This window comes from Empidonax traillii, unplaced genomic scaffold, assembly GCF_003031625.1.
Source record: "Empidonax traillii isolate 1590-97213 ecotype Southwest subspecies unplaced genomic scaffold, ASM303162v1 scaffold1024:size258002, whole genome shotgun sequence".
In the NCBI taxonomy this organism is placed as follows: domain Eukaryota; kingdom Metazoa; phylum Chordata; class Aves; order Passeriformes; family Tyrannidae; genus Empidonax; species Empidonax traillii.
The window spans coordinates 2,844-19,182 of NW_020956217.1; the positions used below are offsets into that span (position 1 = coordinate 2,844).

The 16,339-nt window shown below is 39.4% G+C and overlaps 2 protein-coding genes across 7 annotated transcripts in view; one reads left to right on the forward strand and one right to left on the reverse strand.

The window, feature by feature from the left end:
• Positions 1–318: 318 nt before the first annotated feature.
• On the forward strand, positions 319–6,529 carry LOC114068266 (U2 small nuclear ribonucleoprotein auxiliary factor 35 kDa subunit-related protein 2-like; the record flags this gene model as incomplete). Its single annotated transcript, XM_027904247.1, has 4 exons — positions 319–611; positions 2,851–2,906; positions 3,087–3,196; positions 3,843–6,529. Coding segments are annotated over 4 exons (941 nt in total), but the record flags the coding sequence as incomplete, so codon positions are not given.
• Positions 6,530–8,993: 2,464 nt separating this feature from the next.
• The window catches only part of AP1S2 (adaptor related protein complex 1 subunit sigma 2), a 31,273-nt gene continuing 23,927 nt past the window's right edge, over positions 8,994–16,339 (reverse strand). For 2 of the 6 annotated variants that reach the window (XR_003573540.1, XM_027904249.1), the window contains one exon: positions 8,994–10,972. Coding sequence is in view for 3 of the 6 variants with exons in the window: in XM_027904249.1 (XP_027760050.1) it covers positions 10,925–10,972 (48 nt within the window). In the remaining 3 variants the exon portion in view is untranslated. Of the gene's footprint in view, positions 10,973–11,820; positions 11,830–13,296; positions 14,748–16,339 lie in introns of those variants that run through there. The other 4 variants (XM_027904248.1, XR_003573541.1, XM_027904250.1 and 1 more) reach the window with 4 other exon arrangements.

Genomic DNA, 16,339 nt, shown 5'->3' on the forward strand with positions numbered 1-16,339 from the left:
GTTGTTTTGTTTGTGGAAAGAAGAGCAGGGATTTGCTTTAAGATGAATTTGTAGAAAGAATACTGGCAATCTTTTAAGCCCTTCAGAAACTGGGAACACATTTAACCCTAGTAGCCTAGAAAAAATTACTTTAGCTCTCATTGTGATGCTGATATCTATAGCTTTTGTAGATACGCTTTCTTAAGCAAGAATGTATTTGTGCATGGCAGGAAGCATTATGTACAAACTCACTCCAAAAGATTTGTTTTACTAATTGAAATATGTTGAGCTCCCACTAATGGATTTTCTTTTATAATAACTATAACTGAAAATGGCAAGTGTTTGAAGCTTCAACAAGTGCATTTTCTGCTGCAGGTGCCAAACTTTCCACTTTTCTTTCTTCTCTACGACTCTCCAGGTGTTCTCGCAAGCATAACTACCCAACATCCAGCAAGACGCTCCTCGTGCGAGGGATGTTCATCACCTTTGGCATGGAGCAGTGCCGCAGGGATGACTATGACACAGATGCGAGTCTCGAGTACAGTGATGAGGAGACCTACCAGCAGTTCCTGGAGTTCTATGAGGACGTGCTCCCTGAATTTCAGAACGTGGGGAAGGTTGTTCAGTTCAAGGTACGCATCTAAGTGTGGTTTACAAGCCTTAAGAAAAATTCTGTCCAGGATGCCCTAGCTAAATCCTGTGTGCATTAGGAAACTATAGTGTCTTTACAGCAAGCTGTACATCTCTCATGTCACCTGTAAACTTGCCGCTGCTGTTACAGAGCATTGTCTTTCTCTATGTGAATATCCTCTCCCATTCCCCTGAACTGTTATAAAAGCTTGTGCTTTTATATTGCAAGTTCTTCACACTGCTCAACAGCCCACTTACCTCACAGTCTTTTTTTATCCTGTGCTAAGTCCCAGAGGGTCCACTGAGATGGTTAGACAGTATGAGCTGGTTAGACATCTGAGCTACTGTATTTGTGCATAAGGAATGAAGTAGCGGGAGTATGAAATGTATATGGAGTGTACACCCAAACAATGTCATTTTAGGACTGGCTATATAATAAAATCAGATTACAAAGAACTGAAAAGCTAGTAGGTATTCCAGTAGGAAGAATTATAATAAAAAGGTAAATTATTTAAATGGTGTTTAGATACGTTATCCATCCTTAATTTGTGCATTCGGTTTGCTGAATGTTTTGTACTGAATTTTTCCCACTTATATTGTGATTTTGTATGGGGAAAAAGAGGGATCTGTAAATGGAGGTCACTGAGATGAATGATGTGTGTTAACAGTCCCATGTTGCCCCAAATTATGGCAGCTTGGATGGTGAAGTCTCCTTGTGTCAGAATCTATTGCAGCATCCCTTTCTGATCGCCATTCCTGAGTGTTTTCTTGCAGTCACCAGGAGGCACACGGTGCCTCTTCTCCTTTTGTTTCCATCTACTGACGGCTGTCTCAGGACTGAGGTTGTATTAGCATTTCAAGCAAGAGGAAAGTAGAAGGAGTGAATTTTCAATAGTTGTGTAATGAGCTTTATAGGTAAGAAACCTTCACTTGTTTGGAGGAGTATCCCCTCCATATTTTGACTCATGGGCTATTAGCAAGCTGTGTTCTCTGCTAGAAGATGGGATGTAGATTCCCTATGGATGTGGGTTGAAATGTCCTACCAGCAAAGTCAGGTATCATTGTTCTGTGTGGCTGCGCTAAGCTGCACCTACCTGGACCCCTGTGAGTGTTTGTGTGGCATTCCTTGGCTTCCAAGGCAATTGTGCAATAACAGGCTGATTCTTATGGACATTTTCATTACGTTAGAGATGCTTCAGAATGACATGTTGGCTGCAGGGATCTTAACTGGGAGTGAGCTGAGTCTCTGCAACTGTTTAGAATCAGATGACACACACACTCTTTTAGCTGACTTCCTTTTCCAGTGTAGCCAAAGGTTTTATTCTTGCTGTTCTTTCTGGAAAGCTGCTCCAGAATCTGGGAGATCCCAAGAAAACACTCTTCTTTTCCTACCCAAAAATGTCTAAACCAAAATCATTCTCACTTGTTCTTGTGTTGACATTGTTTATCTCAAATAGTTTGACTCCTTATCCTGTAATATTTAATTATACAACTACTTGTTGTTGCGACTGAAGCCCTTTCCTGATCCAGTGCACAAAGAAATGTTTCCTGAGGATCAGTCAGGGCTCAGGGATGAAAGGAGCCGCTAGCCTTGTTTGTGCAGATATTGGAAGAGGCCTGGGGGAACAGAGGTTGGGATCACAGTTCTGCCCTGGGGAACTGCCTTCCACCTGCTTGGGCCTGCCCATCAGGATTTTTCGTAACTAGCAGCAGGCTTTCAGGAAGGTAATTTGTGCATTTTTTGAGAGCTTTAGATATATTCCGAATGCTAAATCATTACACAAAAAGGGTTTTTAGAACCTGTACAGTGAAAGCTGGTGACTTCAGCTTTTCTAACCCATCTCACAGGGGTGCTGTGAAGGTAAATTGCTTTAAAGAGTCTCTTACTGTAATGAGTCCCACATTTCCACATGAGGATACTACTAATTGTTTTCAGAGCAGATTTGTCTGTTGCACAGTAGGGTTGGCCCAGACAAGTGCAAGAGTACAAACTGTCTTGTGGGCTAAGTGAAACTGAGGTGCCAGAGTTAATCAAAGCATAATGCTGGAAACAAACATAAGCCAGAAAGGCTTTTTTCTTTTTTTTTTTTTTTTTTTTGATAAAACTAAGCGTTCAGAAGAAAATCATATCTAAGATGATGTGGATGAGCTGTCATAAATGAATGGCCCATCTCGGAATGCATGAGCTGCTGTCCAGCACAAACCTTCCACTGCACTGACTTTGTGTTTCCATCCCCTCAGGTCAGCTGTAACTACGAGCCTCACCTGCGAGGAAATGTCTATGTCCAGTACCAGTCGTAAGTACTTACAGTCGTTCTTGGTGCTAGAACTAAACTCCAGAGCTGAGTAATGAATGAGAAGTGTTTGTATAACCCATGCGCTTCATTCTCATACTGTAATGGGAGGCCAGAATTGGTAAGTGATGTCTGAACTGATGGTGTGATGGTAATGCTGTGTGTTGTTTTCACTTTTTAAAGGGAGAAGGACTGTCAGGCAGCCCTGGCCCTGTTCAGTGGACGATGGTACGCAGGCAGACAGCTTCACTGTGAATTCTGTCCTGTGACGAGGTGGAAAACTGCTATTTGTGGTGAGTCATGTAAACACTTGAAAAAGAGAACAAGTGTTACTCGAAGAGTACTAATGGAAGTGAAAAAGAAGGATTAGTCTGCAGCTTTCAGATCTGCCTAATGTTGTAGTTCATTTCTGTTTGGAAGACAAATGTGCTAACTTGTGTAGATCTAGGAGAGAAAGGGAATATTATACCATGGGATGTAAGTGCCTGAATTGTTTTAGTGGATTTACCTTGGACTGGAAAAGAAGGTTTGGATACTAGCTTTGGAAATAATAATCTTAAGATGAAACTACAGGAAGTACTACTTCATCTCTCAAAAAGCAACAGCAGTTTCTGAATTATCAACAGTTCTTAGCAGTAGCTATCACATTTAACATCCAGATTTATGCTCTTAAATTAAGATAAATGAAATTTAATGAAAAATGAAATTTGTTTCAAGGTAAAACCAAACCTTCATAGCTGTTAAAAAGTTAATTCCAAGAAAAGTACACAGGGAAAATTAATCTTGTGTGAATTAAATTGATAGGTGGTCAGAGGCATGTTTTTCTGTTTGGAGAAGTGAAATTCAGTTTATTAAGTTTCTTCCCAGTAGGTACATAATGAAGAAAGAGATTTAATAGATGATCTGGTTCATAAAAAATCAAACCCTACTCTGTTGCAGGCTTATTTGAAAGGCAGAAGTGTCCAAGAGGGAAACACTGCAACTTTCTTCATGTATTCAAAAACCCAAACAATGAGTTCTGGGAGGCCAACAGAGACATACGTATTTCTCCTGAACGGACTAATCAGTTGTCTAAAAACTCTGAAAGGAGAAACAGATCAAGCCATCGTGATGACTATTACAGCCGGTCCAGGAGAAGGGGCAGCCCGAGCCCAGATCATTCTTACCGGAGAAATGGAGAATCCGAGAGAAAAAAGAACCGCCGCAAAAGCAAGAGGCGGCACCGATCGGGGCGGTCGAGGAGCCGGGAGAGGAGGAGGTCTCACAGCAGGGGCAGGAAGAGGAGAGGCCGCAGTCGCAGCAGAAGTCACAGTCGAACTCGCAGTCGCAGCAGAAGCCGGAGTTCCTCTCGATCCAGGAGCAGGGGTAAAAAGAGATCGAGCAGCAGAGGAAAAAATAGTGAAACTCCCAAAACAAAGTGAGAGATACTTTTAGAAATCTGTAATTGGTCAAAAATAGATCTGACAGAGAAATCTTTACAATAGGGCACCAGATATATTTTGAGTTTTAAATAAAATGTTGTTGCACATTAAAATGTTTCTTCCTAATAAAGGAACCTAGTTTATTGTGTGCTAAGCTTCAGAGAATTAAAAGTTTTAAGTCCTCTAGAAGGTGTGAACGTCAAATACTCTAGCTACTCTATCCCTCCGAAGTGCTGCAACACCTGGATACACACTGAGTACAAATAGAGAAGTAAAGCCTCTTTGGTATATGTTTATTTCTGTTATGTGTGTGTTAAGTGTTTCCTGTCCCTGTAGGGAGTGAGTACAGAACAGCCAGTGTGCCGTAAATTCACACCCTTGCACACTGCAGACCAAGGTCTGTGTAGACACTGCCGTTTGTACTTTTTCATCTGTTTATGGGAAATCTCTTTCTAGACAAAGTAAATATAATCGTATTATGAGTTTGAGTAAAGGGATCTCAAAGACATCACTGTTTGATTGTACAGTACTTGCCCAGTAGGAGCTTTGTGGTCATGAGTGTTGGATTTTTCTCTCTCCCCTGACTTGAGCTGCTGAGCTAATTGCCTGTAGGGATTGCAGTAGACTAAAACCGAGTAGGAAGTACACAGAGAAACAATCGATTTATTCAGTACCTTAATCCCCAAGTAAGAGCTGAGACCATGCAACTGTAATCCTCCAGCGAGGATAGAAAATACTTCACATACTTCTTGGCTGCACACCACTTGTAAGTGAAAACGACTTGCCTAACCTGTGCTGGAGGGGTGGAAGTGTCCCATCTGGGAACCAAAGCTGCAAATGGGATTGCGAAGGCTCAATTGAGATAGTTGCACAGTGGCTGAAGAAACTGAAGGTTTTACACCTGAAAGAACACTTTGTTTTTGGGAGAGGAGGACTTGACTTTTTATGGTTTTTTTAGGTTTATTTTACAAACAGTTTTAGGCACCCTACTTGTCTCACTTTCCTAGAGCCAAGGTGGAGGGTAGGGTACATAAAAATGAAGTTAAAGGGACAAAACCTTTTTGAAATTACAGCTGTATTAGTAAAGTACCTGCAGTTAGATAAATCCTTAAAAATATTTTTTCACTTTTAAGTGAAAGATTTGTGCTGTTAGATGGACTGTTCTTCATACAGCTTAACTTCAGGTATTTAACTTGGGCACCTCAGATGCTTGGAGAGACCAGTGTGTGGGGCTGAAGGTGCAGGTCTGCAGAGATACCTCCCCTCTCTTTAGCCTCTTCAAAGAACTTGTGCTCCTGCCCTTAGAATACAGATCAGACCCCACGAGTTAGAAGCCTGAAGTAGGCGTGAAGTGCTCCCAAATAGGAATTCATTAAGACTCCAATGATGTAACATGAACTACCATAGAAAATCTGGATTATCCAAACTTTACCAATAGCATTTCTCACAGCAAGAACGTTTTTTTTCCCCCCAGGATAGTTAAGAGTGAGTGAAAATTGCTTCTGGATACAGTATATATATATTTTTGCTTTTCTAAATGCATACTGCACCTAGCATGCTGATTATACATTTTTCCTTCTTTCTTCATGTGTAACTGTTGACCAATATGGAGTAATACAACAAAAGTGCTATGTATTGATGTTCAGTTCAAACCCGATTTTCACTATATATTGTCATAACTGTAGGCAGAGCTGTAGCTTAGTTAATTTGATTAAATGTTTTAGTTATTAATAGATGTAGGAATTGTAATTTAATAGCATAACTTTTAAAATAATAACTTTGAAAGGTGTATTTCAAAGGATAGACAGCACTAATTTTAAATTCCATTTGAGAAATTTGTGACCACCATATATTTCTCATAACATACCTTTTTCTGACTGCACCTTACAGACAGATTTTCCCCGAGGTTTTTGTTTTTCTGTAGATGCTCAATTGTCTCAGTAGTCACTTGTGCAGCACGTGGCAAACTCTGGTTCAGTTCCCTGGAGCAGAACTGAACTGGCATTTCCTGCGTGCAGAGATGCCACCAGCAGGCTGGGATCTTTCTTTCCCTGGGGCTGCCTTTCTTCCCACAGCTTGTGCTGTTGACCCAGCCTGCTGGCCAAGGCTCTCCAGTGGGAGAGCTGCCTTGGGCCATCTGCAGACACTGTGCATCCCGTGTCACGCGGCCGGGCTGTGGCGGAGCATTATCCCAGCAAAATCAATTATCAAGCTCAAGGAGTGCTGGAGTGGGTGGTGAGAACCTGTGACCCGTTGGGTGAAATAAGCAAACCAGGCCTCTGTGGGATTAGAAGCTAAGTACAAACTCTCACCCATGTGAGAATTCCACAGATAATAAGGCTCCTTGTCCCTACAGTTTCATAATGGCATCTGGGAAGCTGAGTGGCTGTATTTTTCTTTTTTAAAAAAAGGTTCTTGTAATTAAAAAAAAAAAAGGCTTGCTCAGAGATGCATGTAAAATTTAAAAATACTTTATTTCTGCTACTACAGTGGCTGAAGTTTCAGCTTGTTTTTGTTGAGGTCTGGACCCAACCACGCTGGCTGTACCTGTGCAATGCAGGACTGGTAGCTGTGATTACCATTCACTTTCACCTGCGGTCTGTTTATTACACAGAATTTGAGTGCTGTAGATCTGACATTTAGCTTGCATTTGTCAGCATGAAACCTGGGATCCAACCAGTTTTCTAACTTCATATTTTTCAGTATTATTTCTCTACTTCATAACCTTAAGTAGTGTTATATGCATGGTTTTGTGTTTCTTTATTATTAGCTGAGTGAGCTAATTATTCTGGAGAGACAAAGAGACTAGAAGTTTTTTTTATGTTAAGCTTAATTCTTTTCTTTCCCAAAGGGGCAAATCCCTAGAAAAACACAGGAAGGATTTAAATTTGCAACAAATAGCCTATTCCCACTACGTGTTATTCTGCATATACCACAGAAAAGGACCTTATAAAGTGAACTAATATTGCCCAAGTCTTGATTTGGTTTTTTAATGACTGCTTTAAAAGCAGCAGCTTTCAAAATATTTTTTCACTTGTGAATTCTGCAGGGATCACAGAGGTGCTTTGGCGTGGTTCTGAGAGCAGGTGTTTACACAGAGATTGAGGGTGGCAGTGCCAGGGCCTGCCAGACACCCTGTTTCAGTCAGGATGGGGAGCAAGCTCTGCTCCTGCCCGTCTGTGGGAGGAGGAACAGCCCCTTTGGGCAGCAAGGCTGCCTTATTCCAGCAGCACAAGGGCAATAGTGGCAGCGTGTGGGAATTCCCATAGGCACAGGCACTGTTGCTGCCTGGCAGAATTAAGGCATCAGGTAACTGGGCTTGCCCCCTCGAAGCAGTGCCTTTCCTCCAGCTGTAGATGTGGCCCCCCTCTGTGGGATTTCATTCCCTGCCTGCCTGTCCAGAGTAGCAAACCCCCATGACGGGGTGCGGAGGGGTAGGACGTGTCTGTGTGCTGAATGCATGGCATTTCTTATGGAAGGGGAACAAGCATCCCCAGAAAGGCCTTCCCTCTCTGGCCCTTTCTTTTGTGTACATTGGGCACATTGTCCAAAATGCATCCCAAGGGACTCCTCTCCCAGCTTTATGCCCTGTGGTGGCAGCATGGCTGTCTTGGATCTGGTTTTGTGTTAGCACGTTCAGTGTATCAGAAACTGCTCTCAAGTGTACCAGTGACATTCATGTGTGCTAAATAACTTGGTTTTTTTCTAAAGACATGCAAGAGCCTGCTCAAAGATGCTTTTGCTTCCTGTCCTAGATCAACACTTCTTTCAAAACATGAAAAGTGAAAGTCTATGCTAGTTAGTAACCTAAAGACTTAATTTTCTTCCTCACATCATCTGAAGAGCGCAGCTCCTTTTTCTTTCACTATAAGCTTGTTGTAATTAAAATAAACTCCAATGTATCAGCTGAATTCAGTATCCACGGTTAAAACCCAGAAACAGTGAAACACTGACTGTCAAGCCATGAGACAGACTGCAAAGCAAGCTGTACAAGCATAACCCATGGCACAAGGTAAAGACTTAAGTCAGTGAAGTTGAAGACACTCAAGCCAACAATCAACTTGCCTAAACGATCCAGAAATTCCAAATGATTCTTTAGCTCTCCCCATCCCTTCCCCACAAGGCAGAAAATTCAAGAAACAAAATTTTTATATCAAATAATTTCAGAAATGCCCAAAGAGGGTAAGTTTTCCCCATGCTTTGCTGACATCATCAACCAGTTCAGTTCTTTTAGAAGGTGGAGAACAAATTTGTCTGAGAAGTTTTTGTTTGAGCCCACGATTGTAAATGTTGCATTGACTTGCTTAGAATTCCATGAAAGGAATTGAATATTCAGTCTGTATTTTCCAGAACTCTCTCTGAACATGTGGTTTCTTTTAATTTTCAAATGAAATGGTACTACCCCATCAATTTAACATCCACTTTAATAAATTTCATGTTTAATGTGGTAAGCCTTCCAAAAAATTGCTAATTTATTGCTTTCTGTACAATTTAAGTGGATGTAAATAACTAATCTTGGACACAGTGTGCTCAACGTTTTTTAATGAAGTGCTCAAGAACAGGTTAAGCACTGTAATAAAATTTCCCTTTTTTTTTTTTTTAAGCCAGCACTGAGTAGCCTCTTCTTTCCTCTGCAAACACCAGCACTAATTACATATAAACACACAGCAATGGTGTAAAAATGGACATTTATTACAACTAAACCAATGTGACAGACAGAGGTCAAACAGTTTGTCACAATCACAACAAAGCTTAATTCAGCCAAGCACATACAAGTGACAGTGTAAACTTTAAAAACATATTTAATACATACAAAATTGTTTCTGGTTTGAAGTGGTAAAATTACCTTAATTTAAGTCAATCTCACACACCAGGTCATTCCACTGCAATTTCACCCTCCTCTATTCCTTCTCACTGTGCACTGGAGAAATGCCCTGGGAAAAAACAGTCTCTAGCAATCTGGAATCTCTGAGAGTAAATCCCAGAATGGGCATAAGTAGACAACTTCTAATGCCCCGAGTTCATAGGCACTACCCTGGGACTGCCCCAGGAGTAGCACACACAGCCCTGCCCCGGCTGGCCCTTCTATAGCCACAAGCATTTATGCTGGGATCTGGATCAGGGGCCTTGGAAGTGGCAACATTGCACTTTTCCTGTTGGGTGCCACTTAACCGGGATCCCATCGAGCTCACAGCCCAGCTCTCCAGCTGGCCACGGAAGCGCTGCTGCCATTAACACTACCAGAGCCAAGCTTTGTGAAAACATGAACAAGCCACAACTCCTGGAGTGAGGTTCCTGGAGAGGGAGGGGACAATCCCACCTCCACGGGGAACATGCAGATGCACAGCAGAACTGGGCAGCTCCCAAGTGCGGCACTACCTCCTCAAAACCACACATCAGTGGAATTTCCTTAAGCAAAGCAGCTTTAGTTTATAATTACTGGTCTGCTCAAAGAGTCAAAATATTACTGGATATCGGTTTACATTTGCAATGAATATACTATACAAATCTAATACCTAAGAGCTGTCACTGCAAATTAATTGGTTCAACTGTACATCACGCAGGATTTCCTAAGGGATGTGTCACATTTAAGGTGTAAATCAAGAAAAGCAGTCAAATGACATTGACACATAGTGTGGCCTTTTCTTTTTCCTACAGGTACCTATACACCAATTGAAGCATAACTATAAAACACCATTAAATACAAAGTAATTGGTAAACTTGGAAAGAAAATAATAAAAAGTCCCTTTCATAAAACTCCTTCTTCCCCATCTTTGAAAGTATTCAATTTTCATCATGCAAATCCTTCTATTTGGTCAGAAAGCTGACCTCCTTTCCTGTATTCATGTCAGGTCAGAGAAAGCTAATATCAGACCTAAAACCAGTTTCCTTATTTGTTTTGGGTTTCTTTCCTTCTTTCCCTTTTGAGTATAATAACTTGCACAGTTTTGCTCAAGGTAGCTACACTAAAACACACCCTCATGTCTAGTGAGCAAATCACTTTGCAGTTCTCTTGCAAAAAGCAGTTATCACCTTAACAGTTTTTACCAGTTTGATATGCAGATCCTGGCAGGATTCTTTGGTATAATGACAAATTCAGTAGTAAACAGCTATTTCCATTCTTTATGCAACAACTGAAATAAGCAGAATTATCACAAGCGGTGACTGAAATGTAGATGAACAAATTCTTTGGTTGCATAAACACAATTTCCACACCATGACATTTCATGTTTGGAGTTGTCTGTGTAGTTTCTTTTCCTCTAGATATGCTATGCTATGTCATAATAACACATTTATTTCCTGAAGTCAAGTTTCCTTATAAAAAACAGTACACTTATCGAAGTCAAATGCAATTTTCCTATAAATGCAGTGAAGGGAGACACTGAGTCAATTAAAATCTAATTCCCTTTCATTATAAATTTAGAACTTCGGTTTCTTGTTCCCTTTTCAAAAAGAAGTATTTTTTCTTGTAGGCCTGAATGAAGCAGCTTAGCAAAACAGTAATACTGACAAACAGCATCTTACACCATTAGCTAAACATTACAATGATGGCAGTGAACATTTACAGTATGAAACACTGAGGCGGCATCAGCTGAAGATTTATGTCAATCCGATTTCTTCAAGTACACTACGAGGGGTCTCTGCTTCCTATGGAGGGAAAATTTGAGACAGTAGTAAATGAACCCTGTGTTTCTATTGAGCAGTATTGAACATGGATTAGTATGGAAGATGCTGAATTAAAAAGAAAAGCTGACAGACATGAAAACATACAAGTACTGCTATTTGCAAACACGGTATTAGCTGCACTTTTCACACAGCTGTTAATTAGATTGTCATGGTTCACAGGAATAGCTGGTAGATTTTATTGCCCTTAAGCGCAATAAAAATAAAACAATTCAGATGTACCAGCAGGGAACAAATCACAACCAAGTAAGAGACAGGAATTGGAGAGGGATGGGGAAGCATCTTGCAATGGAGTCAGTGATTTTTGTGGTGAATTGTTTCACAGGTCTCAAAAATCTGTTAGGGAATAATGAATAAATGGATGGATGAAACTACCGATGCAACTAAGATACAGTATCCCTTAAGCTCTTTATAAAAATTCTGGGTTTTTTTACAGTGTTCCCATGCTTAATTCATAAAACCAGGTCAAGGTACCTTGGTATTCCTGGTGTCAAATAAATTCACCCCTTTTAGAAGCAGAGGAATTTCTAAGACAGAAATTTTCTTATTCCACACCAGGCATAATGTTCTAGGTTAAATCTAATCTTAAAAAGCTTTCTTTTGATTCAGAGCAAGTTGTTTAATATCAAATTCCAAAGGGTTATCATCAGTTTTGTATTCATTATTTCCATAGCATCTGAACAGAAACTGTTTACACTAGAAACATTAGGCTGACCTTTTCCATAATTATTAACAATATCATAGTAAATACAAGGGGATACTGTGTCCATATAGAAACAGAGTTTCAATAACGAGAGTATGAATAAACTTACTTTAGCATCCTAAAACAAGACATGTCATGCAGCAGAAAAAAAAGGCAGATAACAGTTAAGGCAGCCAACAAATTATTTTTCCACTCCTTGTAAACATTTATTAGGAAAAAGTTGTCAGTAAAATACATAATGAAACACCTCAAATCTTGCAAATAACATCCGAACATTGTCTCTATCAACCTTGACTACGTAGCACAAAATGATCAAGTTTAGTATCCTTATTCAGCTCATGTATAAGGTGATTCAGCAGAGAAGGAACAAGCTCTGATACTTTAAGGCAACTTCATTTAAAAGTCAGTCAGAGCTTGGAACAGGCCTCCTCTGAGCACTTTTAGATGGCTTCCAAAATCCAGCAGCACGTAGGAAATTGCAAGTAAAACACAAGTTAAATCTGGAAACAAGATACTTGGTGTATTAAAGATGTAGTGGTGGCTTGGTTTTTTTCCCCTCACTGATGCAATATTTAAATATTCTTAGAACTGCAGTGACCTTGATAAAGCCAGACAGGATAGCAGGATTAAAGATTTACATGTGTGTTTTAACACAAATCCCCCAAAAAGTAGACACTGATTGAAGAAATGGCTATGTAGCATTTTTAATATAACCTGCTCTATTATATTCCCAGATTACTTTGTTGCATTCATTTCACAAGACCCACGTCTCCTCTATCCACCAACCTAAGGTTTTTAATCAAGAAATCCTACATTGCTAACTATGGCAACAGAACTCAGGGTATTCTAACAGAACATCTCAAGCATTTTATTAATATAATTATATATTCATAAATATATTGAAAATATTTGTAATAGATCCACTTTTCAGTCTTACATTGATTAGACAGCAGTGGACACGTAAGAGTTACTGAGGGATGAAGCAGGGTATTTACAAAATTGCCTGAAAACAAACTTATCAATACCTATGAAGAAATACAGAGCACTGCTGCTGCTGTCTTTAGAGCAGTTTAATATTGTTGTCTCCACTGTCAATTCAAAGTCATAGGTGATTTTCAGCAGGCATATACTTAAATAATGACTAAATTTCTTTAAGTAAATCAAGGTCACTGGCTAAAAATTTAAAGCAACGTATTTCAAGGACATTGGCTACTTGTCCACAGATATCTCACCCATAAAACTAATATTTTAATTTTTTTAATAATACAGCAGTAACCTTGAGGCAGTCATGCCTTCTTATAGGCTCATCAACAATATAATCTCAAGGAACACCTAAAGGGTAATGTGTTTTGCTAGAGGAATAATTTCATCCATTATGACTTTTAAAAAACAAACAGAATGAATTATATTATGTTTTGTTCACATTATTTGTTTTAGTAAGTGTCAAACATTTCATCCAATTCTTATGGAAAATGTTTTGCAGTATTATACACTACCTGAAGCTCAGAATCACCCAAGGCAAACAATGCAAATTTGAAATATCAGAACACAGATGAGGAAAAAAGTCATTCACATGAGACAAAAGTGCATGCAATACTTTATTTCAAACATGCCAGAAAAGCTAATTCATTACCTAGTCATTTAGAAGCAAGCAGCTGTATACAGATAACAAGAAAAACAGCATCTCATTACAGCTCAATGCACAGCATTTTAAGCCAACAGGCATGAAATAATGCAGGCTAAAGCAGCATTAACCAGACATCCGAACACATTGTTAATGGCTTACAGAAAAAAAGGCAAACTTGGAAATGGAAAACCACTCCTACGATCTTGTTTTCTAAGATTCCAGAATGCTGCAAGTCCAATCCAAATCTTTTGTCTAATCCCCTAAATCTCCCATTTTTATGTCACTTTAACAGTTGGAAGGTAGTGCATTACCACATATAGAACTACTGCTCATGGTTAATCTCAGTAACCACTTCCTTGTTAATTACACTAAAACAATTTTCTAAACCAGTATTGGTTTTCAGTTACAGACAGAGGATGCAATACATGCCCTCTCACTCTGCCCACTTCTCAATGGAATGCACTTACGTTTACCCTCGTGGCAGTTCTCGGACACACAAGGCAGCCTGCACTTAAATCTGGAAATGCCAATTTAAGAAGATATATTTTAAGTATACTGTTAATGGACTTAGATCTTTCCAACCCTAACAATTAATGGTTGGACTCAATGATCTTAGAGGTCTTTTCCAGCTTTGATGATTCTATGATTCTATTATTCATTTGTAAAGCAATGATCTTGTTCTGACCTTCAGCGGCAGCAACTGTTCAACTACTCACAAGAGTGTTTTGAACATTTAAATAGAAATGTTCTAGCTTCAAATTTACTTAAGTCATTCTCTTTGACCTAATCAATTCTGCCTCCCTCCTCTTTGTAAAGTCAGTCACACTATTGTGCCAGTCTTCAGAAAGGAGTATTGGAATTTGCATCTGTAAGATGCACTGTCTGTGTAGAATTGTGCGTAACATCACGTAATACTTGTGTGTATACACATTTCACATGATACTGTAAGTCCTTCACTAGTTTCTTTGTTAAGTATGAACCTCACCTACAGGTTTTAAGTGTATGTTTAAATACCACCACAACCTATTTGAAAGATAAACACAGGCTGAGTAATGTTACAGTAAGGTGTTACAGTATATAGATGTTTAGCTCAGAAAACGCTACAGAACTTTTAAGCATAAGACTTCAAGCTTACACACAATCAAAAAGTTAAACCATATGCCAACAAGCACAAGTTTTGTTGAAATGAGACATATGAAGAGACAACACTGTAAAACAGAGTGGGAAGAGGAAAGTACAACAGCAGAGAATGGTTGTGGCATTCTATTAGATTCGAGATGACTGGATTCAGCAAGCTGATGATAATGTTCTGTCATGAGTAAGTCACAGGTCTATCTCCTCTGAAACTCTGCATGCATGATGAATGAAGCCATTTAGTACACTGGTACATTAAAGTATTCATGACGTGGCTACAAAAGAAATGTACACATTCTTATACATAATAAAACAGTGGACAGATATGCAAGAAAACAAAAATATTATCTCATCATTGTATCTCTGACATTAAAAGGACATTTGATACAGAAATACAATATTCCATTTTTGACTACTCTAAATTTTTGGAGGGGGGAGAACCATCATTTTACCCTCCCCCCCAACCTGCATGCTGGGTCCAACAACACACAGAACAAGTTCACATCACAGTTACTGTATTACATAAGCTCAGAGTTTCTTCTCAGCCCAAACAGGTTTGAAGCAGAGAGACTGCTCCAGAGATGGACCACCCTCTCTATTATTTGCACAATTCTTGTCTCTATGGAGATATCAACTGTGGGCCTCTGTCAGAGACGGGCACTGGGCTAAGTGACATCTGACGTCACCCACCACAGTTGCTCTAATAAACACACCTTTAGAGGCACCAGGCCCCTCACACACGGCTGTGAGCAGCACATGCCAGGGCAGTAGAGCTGTGGCACTACTGGAGACAAAAATTACATTTTATAGAAACAGTGTCTGTTTTAAAAAAGGGAGGTGTCTGATACACCTCTCATAGCTGGCAAAGTTTCCTTTGCTTTTGAATTATGCTGCTGAACTCAATACACTCTTGTATGATTAGCATGAATGTTAGTACACAATTTGCTGAAAGATGAGCTAGAAATAAAGCAACACTCAGTTTTCCATACTAAAAATCAGTGCCCTGAAGATAGATGAGGATATTTTTAATGCAGTTATAGCAATTTAGGAGTATCAGCCCCACATATGCCCATTACACATCTTCTGAGATGAAAACAAAACACACAAAATCAACTCTCCGAATATCAGTTAACATCTTTCATCATGTGCCCATTACAATCTTCAACCCATTTCAGTATTCTGCTCCCCAGAATGACAGAAGTCTTACAGCAGAACTGAGAAAGTTCCTGTGACTTGTAAACCTGTCTCCTCTGTTTATTCATATCTCAGTTTATTCACATGTTCAACCTTGTATATTTTTAAACTCTAATCTCAAATTACAAGAAAGAGCACAACAAAAATATCCTAGGAGTTTTACAATATTTATACTGCTTTTCAGTATCAGTAATCCAAAGATTATCCCACAGTAGTTGGAATTATTCTGACCAAGCTAACTATAAATTCAGTAGTTCAAAAAATAACAGCACCTGTATAACTCAGTGACAATTGCAAATAAGTTCTAGTCTGCTGTGATTTTTGGCAGAATTCAAAATAATCTAGTATATAATACAGAATTACAAATGCGGATTTTAACTCTTAAAACCTCTCATGCTGCATAAGTCAGAAGTGTCAGCCTACATTAAAAACAAAACACTGAGGCATATTCCTAACTGGAAAAGGAATTGCATGATGATAGTGTACTCCCCAAGGAGTAGAAGTTTTGACTAAAAACAATTAAGTACTAACTTTAGAACCCCTGGAGCCTCCATAGACAAAAGATTTCCAGAGAGATCCTTATAGAAAACTCCTGCTTTACTTACACTGCTGGCATGATATAGATTCATGAAGGCAACTGAAAAACAGGCATATTGTAACAATCTAAAATGCC